The sequence below is a fragment of the Drosophila grimshawi genome, unplaced genomic scaffold, assembly GCF_018153295.1.
Source record: "Drosophila grimshawi isolate 15287-2541.00 unplaced genomic scaffold, ASM1815329v1 contig_1367, whole genome shotgun sequence".
In the NCBI taxonomy this organism is placed as follows: domain Eukaryota; kingdom Metazoa; phylum Arthropoda; class Insecta; order Diptera; family Drosophilidae; genus Drosophila; species Drosophila grimshawi.
The window spans coordinates 14,042,284-14,056,797 of record NW_025062889.1 but is presented as its reverse complement, the minus strand read 5'-3'; the positions used below and the strand labels follow the sequence as shown (position 1 = coordinate 14,056,797).

Here is a 14,514-nt window from a genome sequence, read left to right as displayed (position 1 = left end):
ACAAAGTACAAAGTTGTACACTTGACTATTGCTTAGTTCAACTGATAAATATGTAAACTGGATACGTCATTTATTAAAGCACAGCGCCCAAAAGCGCGCTATGGCCAACAAATACAAGACCATCCAATTCGTATCAGCTGCAGTTGCTAACGTCTATCAGCCGAGAAACCACACCACACGCGGAAGTCATCGACCTAACCCAGTGGCCTATACACAGATTGTTTTGATTTGACTTTCAGCACAGCTAATCACAATTAATCATGCATCATAATCAACAATCACACAGAAGTCCTCTAACATAAAAAATGATGCAATCAAAAGCTTAAGGCTTAGACTTGAAAAATCCTATATGGATAATTGTACCCGGCTTCAAGCAAAGTAAATATAATTTCAGTTAAAGCTTGATTGAAGATTGAAGATTTATGCAGTACAATTTTAAAATATGTTTATACATATGTAAGCATCTATATATCGCATCATACGAATTTTATATACATTTTGTATTATTTCCCAGGAATTTCAGTGGATCTCCGCCGCCAAATGACGCTAGTTTTAAACCAGTTAAAATTTTCAGTTAACAAACCATTTTTTTGTAGGATAGTGTTTGTGTTATTATATATATGTACAGCAATGCCACCAGCGTTTTAGCTATCAGCAAAAAGTTAATTATAAATAAGCGTTTTTTTATACATATGTACATATATGATTATAATAAACACCCCTCAATTATATGTAGTATTTATATATATGTATGTGCATCAGTTTACTGCTTGGTCATGCACTCCCAGTTGAAACACAGGTTGTGTATATATAAAACTGGTCACTGGAAATACATAACACACACACACACATATATATCTTTCAGTGTTTCGTAAACAAAGCTGGGTGAAGCAGACCTTATCAATGTGGCGAAAGTAAAGCAAGAATTATTGGCCACCAGATAAGCAAAGGTCCAATGGATGACAAATAATAACAATAACAGCCAACCGTCAAAACAAAGCCAAAATTTATACAATACAATTCTCTAGTCTACATTAATAATGCTTTCATTTTATTCGCAATTGCAGAAAGTCTCTCGATTTACACAATTCTCACATATTTTGAAATTGTTCACATTATAGGGATATAATATTTAAATAATATAATTTTGTTTGGTTTAAGCCAACGCTCTACTTGGCATTGGCGAAGCCAACGCGATCGTTGCCCATATCGAATTCGGTGTAGTACTTTCCAATGAAGACATCACCGAGAATCCAAAGAGGTCCATTTGGTGGTGGTATGTCCATGCCCATGAATCCGGACAGACAAATGGTTTTGCCCATTTGCGCTACGCGCAAAATGTAATCCTTGCCCTCCAGCTCGAATGTTTTGCCATTGAACACGAACTTAATCACTGGCAAATTGGGGATGGCATCACACGATACAACATACTGAAAGTGCAGTTATATGTTATATATATACATATATTTATATATGTATATGTATAGTTTGACTAGTTACCTGTCCACCCAGAATGGGCGTGCCACCAATGGCCTGATTTATGGAGGTTGCCTCATCTTGTGGGGCTGCAATCAGTGAGGTGCCCGTATCGGCAATCACCTGGCAGCCGCCCTTGCACAGCTCAATATCGTTTAGCTGAGCCGAGTCCATTTTGATCTGCCAATAGCCCTTGCGCGTGACCGGCAAATACGTAAAGTCACCAGTATAATGATTAGGATCGGAACCACCGAAGATAATTTCACCACCCTCTGGGGCCTTGGGATCACGATTCAGATAGAACGAAAATACTGGATCGGAGATCAAACCCTGTTCGTACATGGCATAAAATGAGGGCTTGACACCATCGACAGAAATCGAACTATAGCCCAATCCAAGTATGCCATCGAATTTGGCGGCGACAAAAACTAGACCGGGTTCGCTCAGCGCCTCGGCGAAGGTGTGATCCTTGATATCCAGCCCGGCAATGTTGACGGTGTCAGTGGACAAATAACCGGACAAACTGCCCGATCCGTAGTGTATGGCAAATTCGGTGCCGTTCTTGACATAAGTCGAAGACTTGGTGGCATCGTATTTGTTGTGCATTAGGCAAGCAATGTTGGTCAGGTGACATTTCTTGGACGGCACCCACAAGTTAGAAGAGCCCGTATCGAATACTACCTTAAAGTTCTGCGGCGGCGAACCAATCGATATGGGCCCATAGTATTGCGCATCCAGATAATTGGACAGCGGCTCAGGTGCGATGAGGCCGTCTTTGCCAGGCCGGATGTTCAGGCGGTGCAGCTCGGTGCCGACATCAGCGAAATGCCGGCGAACGGATTGGAATTTGCTCAACGGCACTCGCAACAACTTTGGATCGGCCCATGCCAGGGTTAGGCAAACGGCAAGCAGAAGCAGAGACTTATGCATGTCGACTGAATGCAATGTTTTAGAACGTTATAACTTGTGAAACAACTGTCGTCTGATTAATCAAGTAATTTGGTTGCAACTAATTTAATATTGTTGGGCAGCGAAAATGATTCAGCAAAGAAAATACACTAAATTTGGCCAAACGGCGTTATGAGTGTGTTTAACAGGGCTGAAGCTGTTAGTGCTTCTGCTATTTCCTAAATTATTTTCTTAAAAATCAATTCTATTGATAATAATAAAACAATTGCTTATTGACGTTTGGTTTTATTTTAATGAATAAATATATACAGAATTGGATTTAACGTTAAATTACGTTGTTTACTTACAGCAAACAACTCTGTATAAATGGCACCATGAAAGTATTTAACAGAACTGAAGCTATTGTCGGCACTTCTGTTATTTCCATATCTAACAACATATGTTTAAAACCATGTATAAAAATCTTCTAAACAAATAGGATGAAACGATTGGCTAATTGAAAGAAAATAGTTTTATTTCTATGGATATTTCGATTGTTGTTGCTTAAAATAAAGAATTAAATTATAAGTATTATCCAAAAACCATTGCATTTATTATTATTATTTTTTTTGAAAGTGTGCATAGGAAATATATTCAAAACATCTTTACAAGAAAGCAGTTAGTTTCCAACTTTAATAATTTCGCTTTATGTATTAAAATGCATTTGAATTGCTTAAAGTACTCGGTAGTTTAGATTACAATTTTACACTCTTACGTCTCAATACTTGTAGCGATAAATGGCTACACCAGCTACACCAATCAATATTGTACCCATTAAAAAGCCAAGTAACTTCAGCTATGAAAGAATTAATAAAATTAAATAAGGATTTCTTGTGTGTTTCCACTTTTACATACCTTTGAGTTGTCCACTAATGGCGCTTTCTGCCTGACGCTTGTTTTTTGTTCCATTTTTTTAGCCTGACCCAACATTTTCTGATACATCTCCTTTTCATTGTGTTCCTCCCGGCGTGCCTTAATAAAGAGACGAGCCAGGTCAGATTGCACGGTGCGATTGTCAGGCTCCAACGTGGCCACTTTCTGTAACAACTTGATTGCGCCCTGCGTATCATTCTTGCCCTCAAGTACCTGGAGATGATGGTTAAGTCTTTGCCTTGACGTGATAACAGCTCGCACTCACCCTTCCCTTGCGGTACAATGCCTTGGGATTATTCGGCTGGCATCGCAGCACATGCTCCACGGACTGCAGTGCGGCGTCATAGGCACCAATTTTTATTTGGGCCATTGCCAAATTGTTGTACACAATCAATCGATCCTCCAAGAGACTCTGCAGGTCACTGTTTGATAGCTGTACGTACAGAAATAAATATGCGTATAAATGTAATTTAATTATTATTTATCACATTTACCTCGAGGTCCTCTTTGCCAAACTCCGCATCTGGATCGCCATCCCGATGATCCAAATAGTCCAAGGCGCGTCTATACAAATGTATGGCATTATTGTATTCCACCCGCTTGTAAAAGTAATTTGCTCGCTCTTTTTTCCTGGCTCTGCGATTGATACATATAACAATGATTAGGATTACTTAACTTCAATACGGAGCTTTGAAGAACACACCCATATTTACGCAACACTTCAAATGACTTCAAATCTGCAAAATCTTCGTACTTAACATCAACCAATTCCAATTCGTAGATTAACTAAAACAAAAAGGAAAGAACCGAAAACCACAACTTGAATATGATTAAATGATTTGATTTTTGTTGTTACCTGAGCATTTGGTGGTATGACGATTTCCGGCGGATTGTCTGTTTTAAGTCCAGCCGTGCCATAGCCGAAGCGTTGATCAACAGTGACCTCTGCCACTTCGCCCACATGCATCATTGGAAGCACCATATCTAAGCCTTGCACCACTTCTAGATCTCCAACGTGACACTGGAAGCGCTCCTCCTTCTCCACAATGGTACCGTTCTCCAATTTTCCGGTGTACGTTATGGTTACCAAATCGCCACGATTGGGTCGTTTGGCACTCGATGATGCCTTTTTAATAATTCGCTTCAATAGTTGCTTGTTGCCCAAAATGTCACACTCGTTTTCATCATTGTCATCGTCCACCTTTGCAGCGCTGTCAATTTTTGCAGCTTCTGCTGGGACGTCATCGGTGTCGGATGTTTCAGAATCGTCGATGGCTGCCTGAGCTGCACGCATGTCCTTGGTGTCATCGGCACTGGGTAGATCTTCAAACGAGCTGCTGCTAGATTTTTCCACGTCCATATTAACCTGAAAGTTTATATTGCAAAACGTTGAAACCTCGAACAAAGGGCAACAAATGGTCCGATTTACTCACGCTATGTCAAATGTAATGCAATTTGGTACTAAATGTGGACTTTTGGGATAATTTGGTGAAAAGCGATTTTACGTTCTTAAAAGCGAAAATCGCTACGTTGTTGATTCACACTTTTTTCCAACAAATAACTTTTGGGGACAAACAATGTATAATAAAGATTTGGAAATGATTACTTTCACAAGTACATTTGACATTTTACAGTGCATAGGGTTGTCAGCCCATTACACAATGGCAACAGCACGTTGTAATTATCTAAAACTTTACACTTTGATGGATAAGAATTAAACCAAAGCTATTCATTGCAACACAAAAATATACTCAGTCATCCTGACAGGGAAAATACAAGCACAAAATGTAACAATTGAAACAGCTTCGAAATGCTTTAAATACTAAACAAAGATTGACGATATGTTTTGACGTGGTGGCAACGCCGAAAATCTGTTGCGTATTTCTGGTAGATTCAGTTCATTTTGCATATAAACCATTGTTTGTTGTGGCTCAATAAATGTAAATAATGTTTAAGAAAAACAAAAGTAGTCTAAGGAAAAGGTCCTACATACACAAAAATCAGCATAAGAAAATCAGCAACCAACAGCAGAGCCGAGCAGCGCTGCGTGCGGTTCCAGTCGCAAACACGTGCAAAGCCAATGCAGAAAGCGCTCTTCCCGCGACTTCAGTTCACGTTGCTCCTTTTGTTGCGGCACGAAAAAGCAATGTAAGTAAAGTGCAATTCAATGTTATTGGTTATATCTAGTTGCATACTCGCATGTATCGCGTCAAGTAGGTTGGGGGCGTCGCGGATATTTTGTTGGGGGTGCTACGTGCAAGTCGAGACAGCGCAAGCGCCAGCGCTCCCAAACAAAAAAAAAAAAAAAAAAAATGTGAAAAACGAGTGAGTTCCAGCAGATAATTTCCAGCAAGTTGAATCATAGTGAATTTGTCAAACCAAAAAGTGGCCAAAAAAAGTGTAACTAGACCCACCAAAAAAAATAAATAAATAATAAGAATAAAATAAAGCTAAAAGAAGAGGTAATCAGCAAGAAGATGGAACAAATCTGGCGAAATGTTTGCGCTCATTACGATGTGCCCGAGGATGTGAGCAGCACTTGGTTTACACGGATCGAACAGCATCTGAGCGATGACAGTCCCACACGCGCCTATCACAACTGGCAGGAGATGATGCAGCGCAAGCACTCGCATCTGTCCGACTGTGCGCCCAGCATTGCACTTGCTGCCTTCTTTCAGTATTATCATTTCGATGGCAATCGTAGCTGTGTGGAACAGAATTGTGAGGTATTCGATGAATTTTGTCGCGATGCCAACATTGAGGATGTGAGTAGGCAAACTGCATTTTGTGTTTTAACCCACGCATTCTACAAGGCTATTGAATGTAAAACAGGAGGAGGCTAAGTCGCTGGTGTGTAATCTGCTGGGTCGCAAATCGCCTGATAATGAGGTCACCTGGTCGCACGATGACGAGGCCAATTTGTTGCAGGATGTGGATCTAGTTGTGCTTGCGTATGTAATCAATAACAATACGAACATGAAATAACCTTGCAGATGAGTAATTATTAGTAGTAAATCGATTTGAATGTCTTCTGCAAGGGTATATATGCAGGAAAAGCAATGTTTTTAAATCAAATCTCACGCACAGCGCACCGCCGGAGGAGTATAAACACTACACTCAGCTGCTGCGGCACGAATATGCGAATCTGGACGATGGGGTCTACAAATCGATGCGTATTAGGGTGTTGGAAACACTGCTGCTCATACCGTGCATATATGCAACAGCTGAATACCATGACAAGTACGAGCAGCTGGCGCGGACCAACATAAGCAACGAGATTAAAGAGCTTAAGGAGCTTAAGGAGTAAAGTGATGCAGTTGTCAGTTGTCACAGTAGTTAGTAAAAGGATTCATTCTGCTTTCTCTACTAATCTGTTGCCTTTAATAACTATATATGGTTATAAATGTGTTGTTTATTTTACTGAAAATTGAAACTTGGTGGTTGAGACATATTTTAAGTTGTTTAGCTAATGAAATTTGTCTAATCTAAGTGTATTCAGGAACTTCATTAGCTGCATTAACAGTGAAGCGCCAATTAACAATATTTAGCCTATTGCTGTTTAATCCTCGTCAAATTGGAGCCATATGCAAAGTGGAGTCAAATTGAATGTATTCACAATGTAATTCTGATACATCATGATATATGATATGATATATGATATACGTAAGCTTTCTGGCCTGTCAAAAATGTTGCAATTCAAAAATGAAATAAAATCGATGTATATTTAATCAAAGTGATAAACTGTAGTTTTACTCAAAGAACCACTATGAAAAAAATTTGAAACAAAACGCAGTAAGTATGAAAAGTTGCATATTGTATACTTTTCAAAGTCTCGCAAAGAAAAGTATAGAAATTAACGCACGTATTTTTTTCATTTAACATCAGTTTCGTAAAAAACTAAAGGATAATTCAACAATGCACTCAAAACGTACAAACTTTCAGAAGTTCAAGGATGATCACATTAAGGTATGGATCAAGAAAAAATTTCTATCCCAATGATTTTTAACATTCCATTTACTTTTAGAAACCGCTAAAGCGCTTGAAAAATAGGAAACCAAAGCAAAATAATTGCAGCTATTCACAAAAACTGGCAAATTCCATCAAGCGTCGTGCATTTAACTCGTTTACCAGGAACACTTCGACATCGAAACCATTGAAACGGAAGTTGGAGTTTCAAGGCAACACGCAGCGGCAATTGTTGCTGCCAAAACGAAAGTTTTATCGCAGCAAACAGGTAATCAAGAAGTTCAATTGATCTATGGTGCTCTCTGCTGAACTTCGTTAATGTCGCACTACTGCAGCAGTCAGCGGGTTCCAGAAACATTCTAAACACAACGATGGAGGAGGGCGAGGTTATCGAGGAGATTGAGAGTAGTGACGACGATGACTGCATTATTTTGGATCCAGATGTATCAAATAAATGCCTTGACGACAATACCAACGAGGTTCCGCCAATAAAAACACTTACTACGAGCAACGAGGACGATAACATTCCAAGTTGCAGTCATTTTGAGGTGGACACAAAGCCAGAGCGTCAATTATTTGATATTTGGTCAAAAAGATCTGGCCGTGGCTTTGTCTATCCAGGAAGGTATACCCCTTTAAGTGCATCCAATGATAGCTGCATTGTATTAGACGATAGCTATGATAATCGAGATGAGTGTTCAGTTGCAATTACCGATGATCGTCAGCATCCCAACATGTCTAAAGAGAAGCTAACGCAGAAGCAAAAATCAACGAATTCACTGGACGACAGCGTGATAATCATTGAAGAGAGTTTTATACCTCTGCCAACGGACGATAAGCCAAAGAAGCCACTTAATAAAAAATACAAAAGGTGGGAACAGAAGAAGTTAGGGGATCAGGCGTCGCAGAAGAAGCAGCCGGTTGAGAATAATGTTGGAATGGGTGTAAATCCGCCAAAGATGTACAGGCAGCGTATGAGCCCGCAACTATTTACGACAACTGAACGCAAAAAACTGGCTGATTACAATAGTAATACATATAATCCTGACAAGGAAACGGGAGCGGACGAGCCCATCTCGAATAAGCGTTCCATTATCATCGATGGCAGCAATGTGGCCTTTGGGTGAGCATCATTTTGGCATTAAATTTTGGTAGCACATTTTTGTAATTGACTTGCTTTACAGCCATGGCTGCTCCAACATGTTCTCGTCGGAGGGCATCAAATATTGTGTGGAATATTTTCAGAAAATGGGACACGATGTGAAGGCCGTTATACCGTTATTTCGTCGCAATGCTACCAAATCAACGAATCCAGAGATTCTCGATCAATTGCATAGGGATGGAAAAATTGTATTCACACCATGCAAAAATCTGCCTAATCAACAAAGTATCAGTTATGATGATCGGTAGGTTATCAGTCAATCTCATATCTCTTATTTACCGATATATCTTATATATATATATATATTGTGTCATTTCAGCTTCATCCTACAGTTGGCATATGAGCGTAACGCAGCGGTTGTCTCAAATGATAACTATCGTGACCTGATCCATGAGAATCCAGCATTTAAGAAGATTATCGAGAATCGCGTCATTGGATATTCGTGGTGCGATAACATACTTATATTACCTAAGGATCCCTATGGCAGATTTGGGCCACAGTTGGATGAAATTTTACGTTGCTAGAGTTAAGTTAATAAAGTTTCCAATAGTTTCCATTTAAGGAAGTGCATTTTTTTTTATTTCCATTTCATTAAATATACATAGTTGTAAAATATATAGGAGTGCTGTTAAATTAGATTCTTGGCGTAACCGAAACAACAGTTGTTGTAGATACAGTGGTTGATTGTGGGGCTGCACTACCTATGAATCTCGGATCATATTCTGGTGGTGGCTCATTTACAGCTACTGCCAGATTCGGATTGCTGCACTCCAAATCAGTGGCTATTGTCAGTGTGGAGGCCCCCATGATGCCCTCTTGCTTGACATTACTGTTGATGCTAAGGTCATCGTAACTGGGTGGTAGATCCATGCCCTTGGGTAATATACGGATGTCGTTTATATCGTTGTCGGCCTGAATACAAACGTTGCCGTTGCCATTGCCACAGTTGTTGCCTGTGTTCGCTGTGCTATTGTTGGTAACGCTAATCTCCATTTGTTGCCGTGCTGTGTTGGAGACAAAGAGAAATAGAAACGAGTATTAAATGTTGACACAAAAATGATATCTTTGCAACGCTTATCGCTCCGATAAAATGTGGCAATCAATATAAAACATTATGTCTTTTCACGCTTCATCTTATCTTTCAAGCTCGTAAATTTGAATAGTAATTTATCGATTTAATACTAACGACTTGTTCACATTTTTATCGATTAATCTGCGCTGAAGGTGCTGTATATGTGCCTTGAACAGCTGATTGTTAGTTCAGTAGCGCGCAGCTGGCTGCCCCAGCGGTATCAAATTTAAAGCTGCTTTATTAACTTAGTGTAAGTGTTAGCAAGAGTCACTAACAAAAACACACACGTAAAACACACACGCATAGATAGTGTAAGTGAAACGGCTTGCACAAAAAGTGTTTAAGGCCGAAAGTTTAACTTCGATCGGTCATTTATGTAATAGATAAACAATTGCTGACGTTGTTGGCCCAACAAATGGTGAAAGTGTCTGCCAGGGGTTTTTTCTGTGTTTTTGTCTCGTCAAATATGTAAATGTGACTTAATGCAGCTGCAACAGGTTGTAGGTCAAGTGGCAAAATGTGATCCATTGCCAAAGCTCAAATTTAATGATAAATCGCTTTTTGTTTTGGTGTTGTAATTAGTTGAACGCAAATATATAATAAATTAACTATTAGTGAAAGTCAGCTTATAAGATTAAAAGGCTAACACGTTAAAATTTTAAATTTGTTAAACTAACGAACACAAAAGTCTTTAAGAAAGCTCGAATTAAAAAAAAGCTTCTTTCAACAATTGTTCAGTTTGTTCAGTTTAAAGGTTCTTTGACGGTTGAAATAGTTCTTGCCAACAGCTTGGGGTTTAAAGGTTGACACTTTGACACTAAAGCGAGATGACAACTTGTTGACTTAACGGTTCATTGCGTCATTGCTGGCAGTGGAAAAAGCTGAATTATTAATCTGAACTAGTACACTTTTTGCAGACTACCTGTGCTGTTCTCCCAGCTCTGCGTTTCCTGCCATAAATGCTAAGACGCGTTCTGGGCTATGGCGCCCTGGGCACCGGCCTTATCAGTACCGGACTGAGTCTGCACACGAATGATTATGAGCTGAACTCGCTGGGCATTGTGCGATTGTCGCGGTCGGCTTGTGCCGTCGTTGATGTGGCGCTGACCTACAAGCGGGAGTTGTACTACAAGGAGTGGGACAAGACGACGCCCGAATACAAGGCGGAGAAGAGTCGCGTGCACAAGATTGCCGCTGAGAAGCTGCTCAAGCTGATTTGCACGAATAAGGGCGTGTATATCAAGGTGGGTCAGCATATTGGTGCCTTGGAATATCTGCTGCCCAAGGAGTTTGTGCAGACAATGAAGGTGCTGCATTCGGATGCGCCACAGAATCCCATTGAGGATCTGTACAAGGTGATCAGGCAGGACTTGAAACGCAATCCCGACGATATATTCGATAGTTTCGAACGCGAACCCCTTGGCACTGCCTCATTGGCCCAGGTGCACAGGGCACGCCTGAAGACGGGCGAAATTGTTGCCGTCAAAGTGCAGCATCCATATGTGAAGGGTAACTCTCGAGTGGACATGAAGACCATGGAATTGGGCGTTAAGATGCTGGCACGCATATTTCCCGATTTTAAGATCCAGTGGCTGGTCGAGGAATCCAAGAAGGTGAGTTTGGAATAGACATTTTTAAAAGATCTTTGAAAAAGTTTTTGAACCTTATTGAATTGAACCTTACATTTCTCCTTTTACAGAATTTGCCCATTGAACTGGACTTTCTCAACGAGGGCAAAAACGCAGAAAAGGTTGCTGAACACTTTAAGAAATACAGCTGGCTGCGTGTACCAAAAATCTATTGGGAGCTGAGCACATCTCGTGTGCTAGTCATGGAATATTTGGAGGGTGGTCATGTCACTGATTTGGACTATATAAAACGGCACAAAATTGATACCTTTGCGGTGGCCAATAAGATTGGTAAACTCTACTCAGAGATGATCTTTTCCACGGGCTTCGTGCACAGCGATCCACATCCCGGCAATATACTCGTCCGTCAAACGCCCAAAAACACTTTGGAAATTGTCCTGCTGGACCATGGCCTCTATGCCAATCTGAGCGATAAGTTTCGCTATGAGTACTCAAAACTCTGGCTGAGCATACTGAATGTCGATCGGAAAGCGATGCGTCAGCACAGCGAACAGCTGGGCATCAAGGGTGATCTATATGGTCTGTTCGTGTGCATGGTGACAGGTCGGCCCTGGGAAACGCTCTTGCAGGGTATTAACAAAGTTAAATATTCCAAAGAAGAGGTGAGTGCATGAAATACATAAAAAGTTGAAATCTTTCCCTACTCTAAGCTGTTACGTTTTGCAGAAGAATACGCTTCAAAGTAATACATCGTTGGTGCTGCCGCACATTTCGGACGTGCTGGAGCAGGTGGATCGCCAAATGCTGCTCATATTGAAGACGAATGATCTGAATCCGGGGCATTGAGTCAACGCTGCGCACACAGAATCGCATGACCGCCTTCTGGGCCATGTCCAAGTGCTGTGTGCAATCGTCATATGCGGAGCAACTGTCACAACAGTCATCTGCATCGATACGTTGGCGTTTGCGGCTGTACGAGCGCTGGGAGCTGTTCAAGCTGAATATCTACTACCTCTACTTGGGTCTGATTAACTTTGGATTTCTGACCGCGCTCAAGCAGGTGTTGTAGCTCTACTGGCCTTAACCTTTGACTCGATTAAAGTACAAATTTTGTTGGCGAAAAAAAAAGAACATTTACCTCGTTGCCTCTGCATGGCTAGTCTGCGTAAATTCTCCTTACGCTTGCGCATTATTACCGACTTTGGTTTGTTTTTGGGCGAAATAGAGAAAAGCTAGTTAGCGGAAGTCTGGCCATATGTACTTGAATTGCATTACCATTGGGACGAGGAGTAGCATCAATAAGCAAAAGACGAACACCCACACAATATAAAATGCATTGCCGTAATAGAAGCCATTGTTCCAATATGGTCCAATGGTGCTAGGGGCGCTGGTGGGGTACCAGTTGATCACAATGCTAGCCGGGGTTGTCGTTGTTATTGCTGCTGCTGTTGTTGCTCCTGCTGCAGTTATTGCTGCTGTTGTTGCAGTTGATGCTGCTGCAGTTATTGCTGCTGCTGCAGTTGTTGCTGCTGTTGTTAGTTGCTGCTGCTGCTGCAGTTGTTGATGCTGCTGCTGTTGTTGCTACAGTTGTTACTGTTGCAGCAATTGTTGGTGCAGCTGTTGCTGCTGCTGCTGTTGCTGTTGCTGTTGCTGTTGCACTTAGTGCTGGTACTGCTATTAGGGGCGCCATTTCGCTGCAGCACGCAGCTCCGAAAATAGCTTGAAAAGTTTCGGTTCACTCGATATGCCCGCTCAAAGGGAACTGAAGTCACCGAAATAAATGCGCCTGGTTATTTGGCTGGCGATCAGTCATCATGGGTCAGGCACGGCTCACATATTTGCTTTGTAATCATTAGCTGATAAAGTTGACAAAATCAGTGCCAAGTCGGGGCTTAAGTTTTGTACTTTTTTTTGTCTGATATCGTATGAGTTGTGCGTTGGCAAGGGGACAGGTGGGGGAAGTCTTACCCTCTTTATCTAATGGGCACCATGATAAATGTGTGCAAAAGTCGCACAAACTGCTAGAATGTTTGTATACTATCTACATATATATCTATATATGCATATCGTTTTGCTTTTGATGATTTATGGCTAGTATTTTTAATGGTAAGTTTTCAGTTTTTGGCCGTTATCATAGGGATTGTCTTTTGGGTTATGAATACTAAACACGCACATATACCGATTTTTTTTAATGTTTAGGAAGTGATATACTTTGTTTACTAATCATAAGTACCTCCTTGTATATAAATAAAATATTTGTACATATGAAATTTGTTGACATAATTTTAAATATTTGTACATATAACACTAGACTGCATTTATTCTGAATAAACCATTTATTAATGTAATTGAGATATGTAAGTGAATTCTCAATTGAATTCTTAAACTTGCAGTCATTCGAATTTTTGTATTTTAGTGTATAACCATTGCTAAGTCAACTTATAAAAACATTTGTAAATCTTTCTCGTACATTGTTGAATCTTTAGGTTTGTGAAAAAACACCCTTAACTTTTCACAAAAAAAAAAAAAAGCCACGACACGCGCCCATCTCTTACCAAGTTTTCGAAGTGCCAGAAACTAGTGCAAATATTTGAGATAATGTCTGCTCACCTTGTTCGAGTTGAGTCGCCTCTTTTAGCCGTCTTAGCAAGTAAAAGCGATAGGCTATCATCATGGTCTGCAATTCAGTGTCAGAACATATGTTACGAAAAAAATAACAATAATATTTGCTGCTAACTTACGCGTAGAAAGAAGAGGCAAAAGCATATAATGGCCAATGAGATTAGCAATGTTTCCGAATCCATTTAAATGTTGTTTATTTACGTTCTTTATAGTGCGTATTTCAGATACTTTCTTCGAGTTATGTGGAATTTATTTTCGGTAGCGATGACTCACTGTAAGCCCTGTCGCATGTCCAACGATAAGATATGAGTATGGATACGGCTTTATGAATGTATATTTCCAGTAGGCATTGATTACATTTTAATTAGTTCTAAAAATCGATTCACATGCAACTCGTTAACCGAATTAAGACAACTCCGATTGGCTGGCAGAATGCGAATGAATTATGCACTGGTTATGCTTGCTAATATTACTATTATTATTATTTTTTTGGTATATCTTCTCTGTTATTTAGTGGTGTATATATGCCGTTATCACCATTACTCTGGGTCCCCACTTCAATAAGCAGATTGCCATTTTTGCCCGCTCGTTTTATGGCTTTGGTTATCACTGTACAAACCCGCCAGTAAGCGAGACATTCTGTATGTATCTTTGTTGCCGCCGCGTCTCCCCCACTGTCAAGACCCAAGAGCATCCGTTAACCCAAACAGAGAAACACAGCCAGTTGCTGTCATCAACCGTTAATTAAAGTGAATGGCCGCTTGGCTTTTTGGCTGTCAGCTTGCACGGTATGCGCAATCTTTGCC

The 14,514-nt window shown here is 40.4% G+C and overlaps 6 protein-coding genes across 8 annotated transcripts; 3 read left to right on the top strand and 3 right to left on the bottom strand.

Moving 5' to 3' along the window:
- Positions 1-1,030: 1,030 nt before the first annotated feature.
- On the bottom strand, positions 1,031-2,564 carry LOC6561284 (lysosomal aspartic protease). Its single transcript, XM_001986781.3, has 2 exons — positions 1,501-2,564; positions 1,031-1,430 (listed from the first exon to the last, which is right to left on the bottom strand). The coding sequence occupies exons 1-2, from the start codon at positions 2,404-2,406 to the stop codon at positions 1,170-1,172; spliced, it is 1,167 nt and encodes a 388-aa protein (XP_001986817.1). The 5' UTR covers positions 2,407-2,564; the 3' UTR covers positions 1,031-1,169.
- Positions 2,565-3,028: 464 nt separating this feature from the next.
- LOC6560144 (peptidyl-prolyl cis-trans isomerase FKBP8) lies at positions 3,029-4,928 on the bottom strand. Its single transcript, XM_001986780.2, has 7 exons — positions 4,731-4,928; positions 4,154-4,663; positions 4,001-4,083; positions 3,792-3,933; positions 3,563-3,730; positions 3,280-3,510; positions 3,029-3,220 (listed from the first exon to the last, which is right to left on the bottom strand). The coding sequence occupies exons 2-7, from the start codon at positions 4,655-4,657 to the stop codon at positions 3,143-3,145; spliced, it is 1,206 nt and encodes a 401-aa protein (XP_001986816.1). The 5' UTR covers positions 4,658-4,663; positions 4,731-4,928; the 3' UTR covers positions 3,029-3,142.
- A 263-nt stretch (positions 4,929-5,191) lies between these two features.
- On the top strand, positions 5,192-8,986 carry LOC6559395. Of its 2 annotated transcripts, none has more exons than XM_032734111.1 (6): positions 5,192-5,445; positions 7,183-7,263; positions 7,322-7,531; positions 7,599-8,386; positions 8,448-8,669; positions 8,745-8,986. In XM_032734111.1, exons 1-6 carry the CDS (start codon positions 5,245-5,247, stop codon positions 8,947-8,949), a joined length of 1,707 nt encoding a protein of 568 aa, XP_032590002.1. In that variant the 5' UTR covers positions 5,192-5,244; the 3' UTR covers positions 8,950-8,986. The 2 variants fall into 2 exon arrangements, with proteins under 2 accessions (XP_032590002.1, XP_001986814.2); XM_001986778.3 differs by having other exon boundaries at positions 5,215-5,445; positions 7,602-8,386.
- LOC6560143 lies at positions 5,457-6,984 on the top strand. Its single transcript, XM_001986779.3, has 3 exons — positions 5,457-6,062; positions 6,130-6,248; positions 6,385-6,984. Exons 1-3 carry the CDS (start codon positions 5,775-5,777, stop codon positions 6,602-6,604), a joined length of 627 nt encoding a protein of 208 aa, XP_001986815.1. The 5' UTR covers positions 5,457-5,774; the 3' UTR covers positions 6,605-6,984.
- Positions 8,966-13,905, bottom strand: LOC6561103. 2 transcript variants are annotated; one of them, XM_032734112.1, is made up of 3 exons: positions 13,828-13,905; positions 13,697-13,763; positions 8,966-9,429 (listed from the first exon to the last, which is right to left on the bottom strand). In XM_032734112.1, exons 1-3 carry the CDS (start codon positions 13,888-13,890, stop codon positions 9,059-9,061), a joined length of 501 nt encoding a protein of 166 aa, XP_032590003.1. In that variant the 5' UTR covers positions 13,891-13,905; the 3' UTR covers positions 8,966-9,058. The 2 variants fall into 2 exon arrangements, with proteins under 2 accessions (XP_032590003.1, XP_001986811.2); XM_001986775.2 differs by lacking the exons at positions 13,697-13,763; positions 13,828-13,905 and adding exons at positions 12,225-12,285; positions 12,362-12,850.
- LOC6559394 (aarF domain-containing kinase 1) lies at positions 10,362-12,213 on the top strand. The gene is given in 4 exon segments (XM_001986777.3): positions 10,362-11,110; positions 11,197-11,748; positions 11,813-11,917; positions 11,919-12,213. Coding segments are annotated over 4 exon segments (1,548 nt in total). The 5' UTR covers positions 10,362-10,456; the 3' UTR covers positions 12,156-12,213.
- Positions 13,906-14,514: the final 609 nt, after the last annotated feature.

What these genes read in the sequence shown, in the direction of transcription:
- LOC6559395 (XM_032734111.1), top strand. Translation starts at nt 5,245, where the DNA reads ATGTTTAAGAAAAACAAAAGTAGTCTAAGGAAAAGGTCCTACATACAC. An exon ending in TCAAGGATGATCACATTAAG is followed by an intron (nt 7,264 to 7,321) that starts GTATGGATCAAG and finishes ATTTACTTTTAG; the next exon opens with AAACCGCTAAAGCGCTTGAA. An exon ending in AGTATCAGTTATGATGATCG is followed by an intron (nt 8,670 to 8,744) that starts GTAGGTTATCAG and finishes GTGTCATTTCAG; the next exon opens with CTTCATCCTACAGTTGGCAT.
- LOC6561284 (XM_001986781.3), bottom strand. Translation starts at nt 2,406, where the DNA reads ATGCATAAGTCTCTGCTTCTGCTTGCCGTTTGCCTAACCCTGGCATGG. An exon ending in CGCCCATTCTGGGTGGACAG is followed by an intron (nt 1,431 to 1,500) that starts GTAACTAGTCAA and finishes CTGCACTTTCAG; the next exon opens with TATGTTGTATCGTGTGATGC.
- LOC6560143 (XM_001986779.3), top strand. Translation starts at nt 5,775, where the DNA reads ATGGAACAAATCTGGCGAAATGTTTGCGCTCATTACGATGTGCCCGAG. An exon ending in GCGATGCCAACATTGAGGAT is followed by an intron (nt 6,063 to 6,129) that starts GTGAGTAGGCAA and finishes AATGTAAAACAG; the next exon opens with GAGGAGGCTAAGTCGCTGGT. An exon ending in GTGGATCTAGTTGTGCTTGC is followed by an intron (nt 6,249 to 6,384) that starts GTATGTAATCAA and finishes TCTCACGCACAG; the next exon opens with CGCACCGCCGGAGGAGTATA.
- LOC6561103 (XM_032734112.1), bottom strand. Translation starts at nt 13,890, where the DNA reads ATGGATTCGGAAACATTGCTAATCTCATTGGCCATTATATGCTTTTGC. An exon ending in TTTGCCTCTTCTTTCTACGC is followed by an intron (nt 13,764 to 13,827) that starts GTAAGTTAGCAG and finishes ACTGAATTGCAG; the next exon opens with ACCATGATGATAGCCTATCG. An exon ending in GGCGACTCAACTCGAACAAG is followed by an intron (nt 9,430 to 13,696) that starts GTGAGCAGACAT and finishes TCTCCAACACAG; the next exon opens with CACGGCAACAAATGGAGATT.
- LOC6560144 (XM_001986780.2), bottom strand. Translation starts at nt 4,657, where the DNA reads ATGGACGTGGAAAAATCTAGCAGCAGCTCGTTTGAAGATCTACCCAGT. An exon ending in TCATACCACCAAATGCTCAG is followed by an intron (nt 4,084 to 4,153) that starts GTAACAACAAAA and finishes TTTTTGTTTTAG; the next exon opens with TTAATCTACGAATTGGAATT. An exon ending in CATTAGTGGACAACTCAAAG is followed by an intron (nt 3,221 to 3,279) that starts GTATGTAAAAGT and finishes ATTCTTTCATAG; the next exon opens with CTGAAGTTACTTGGCTTTTT.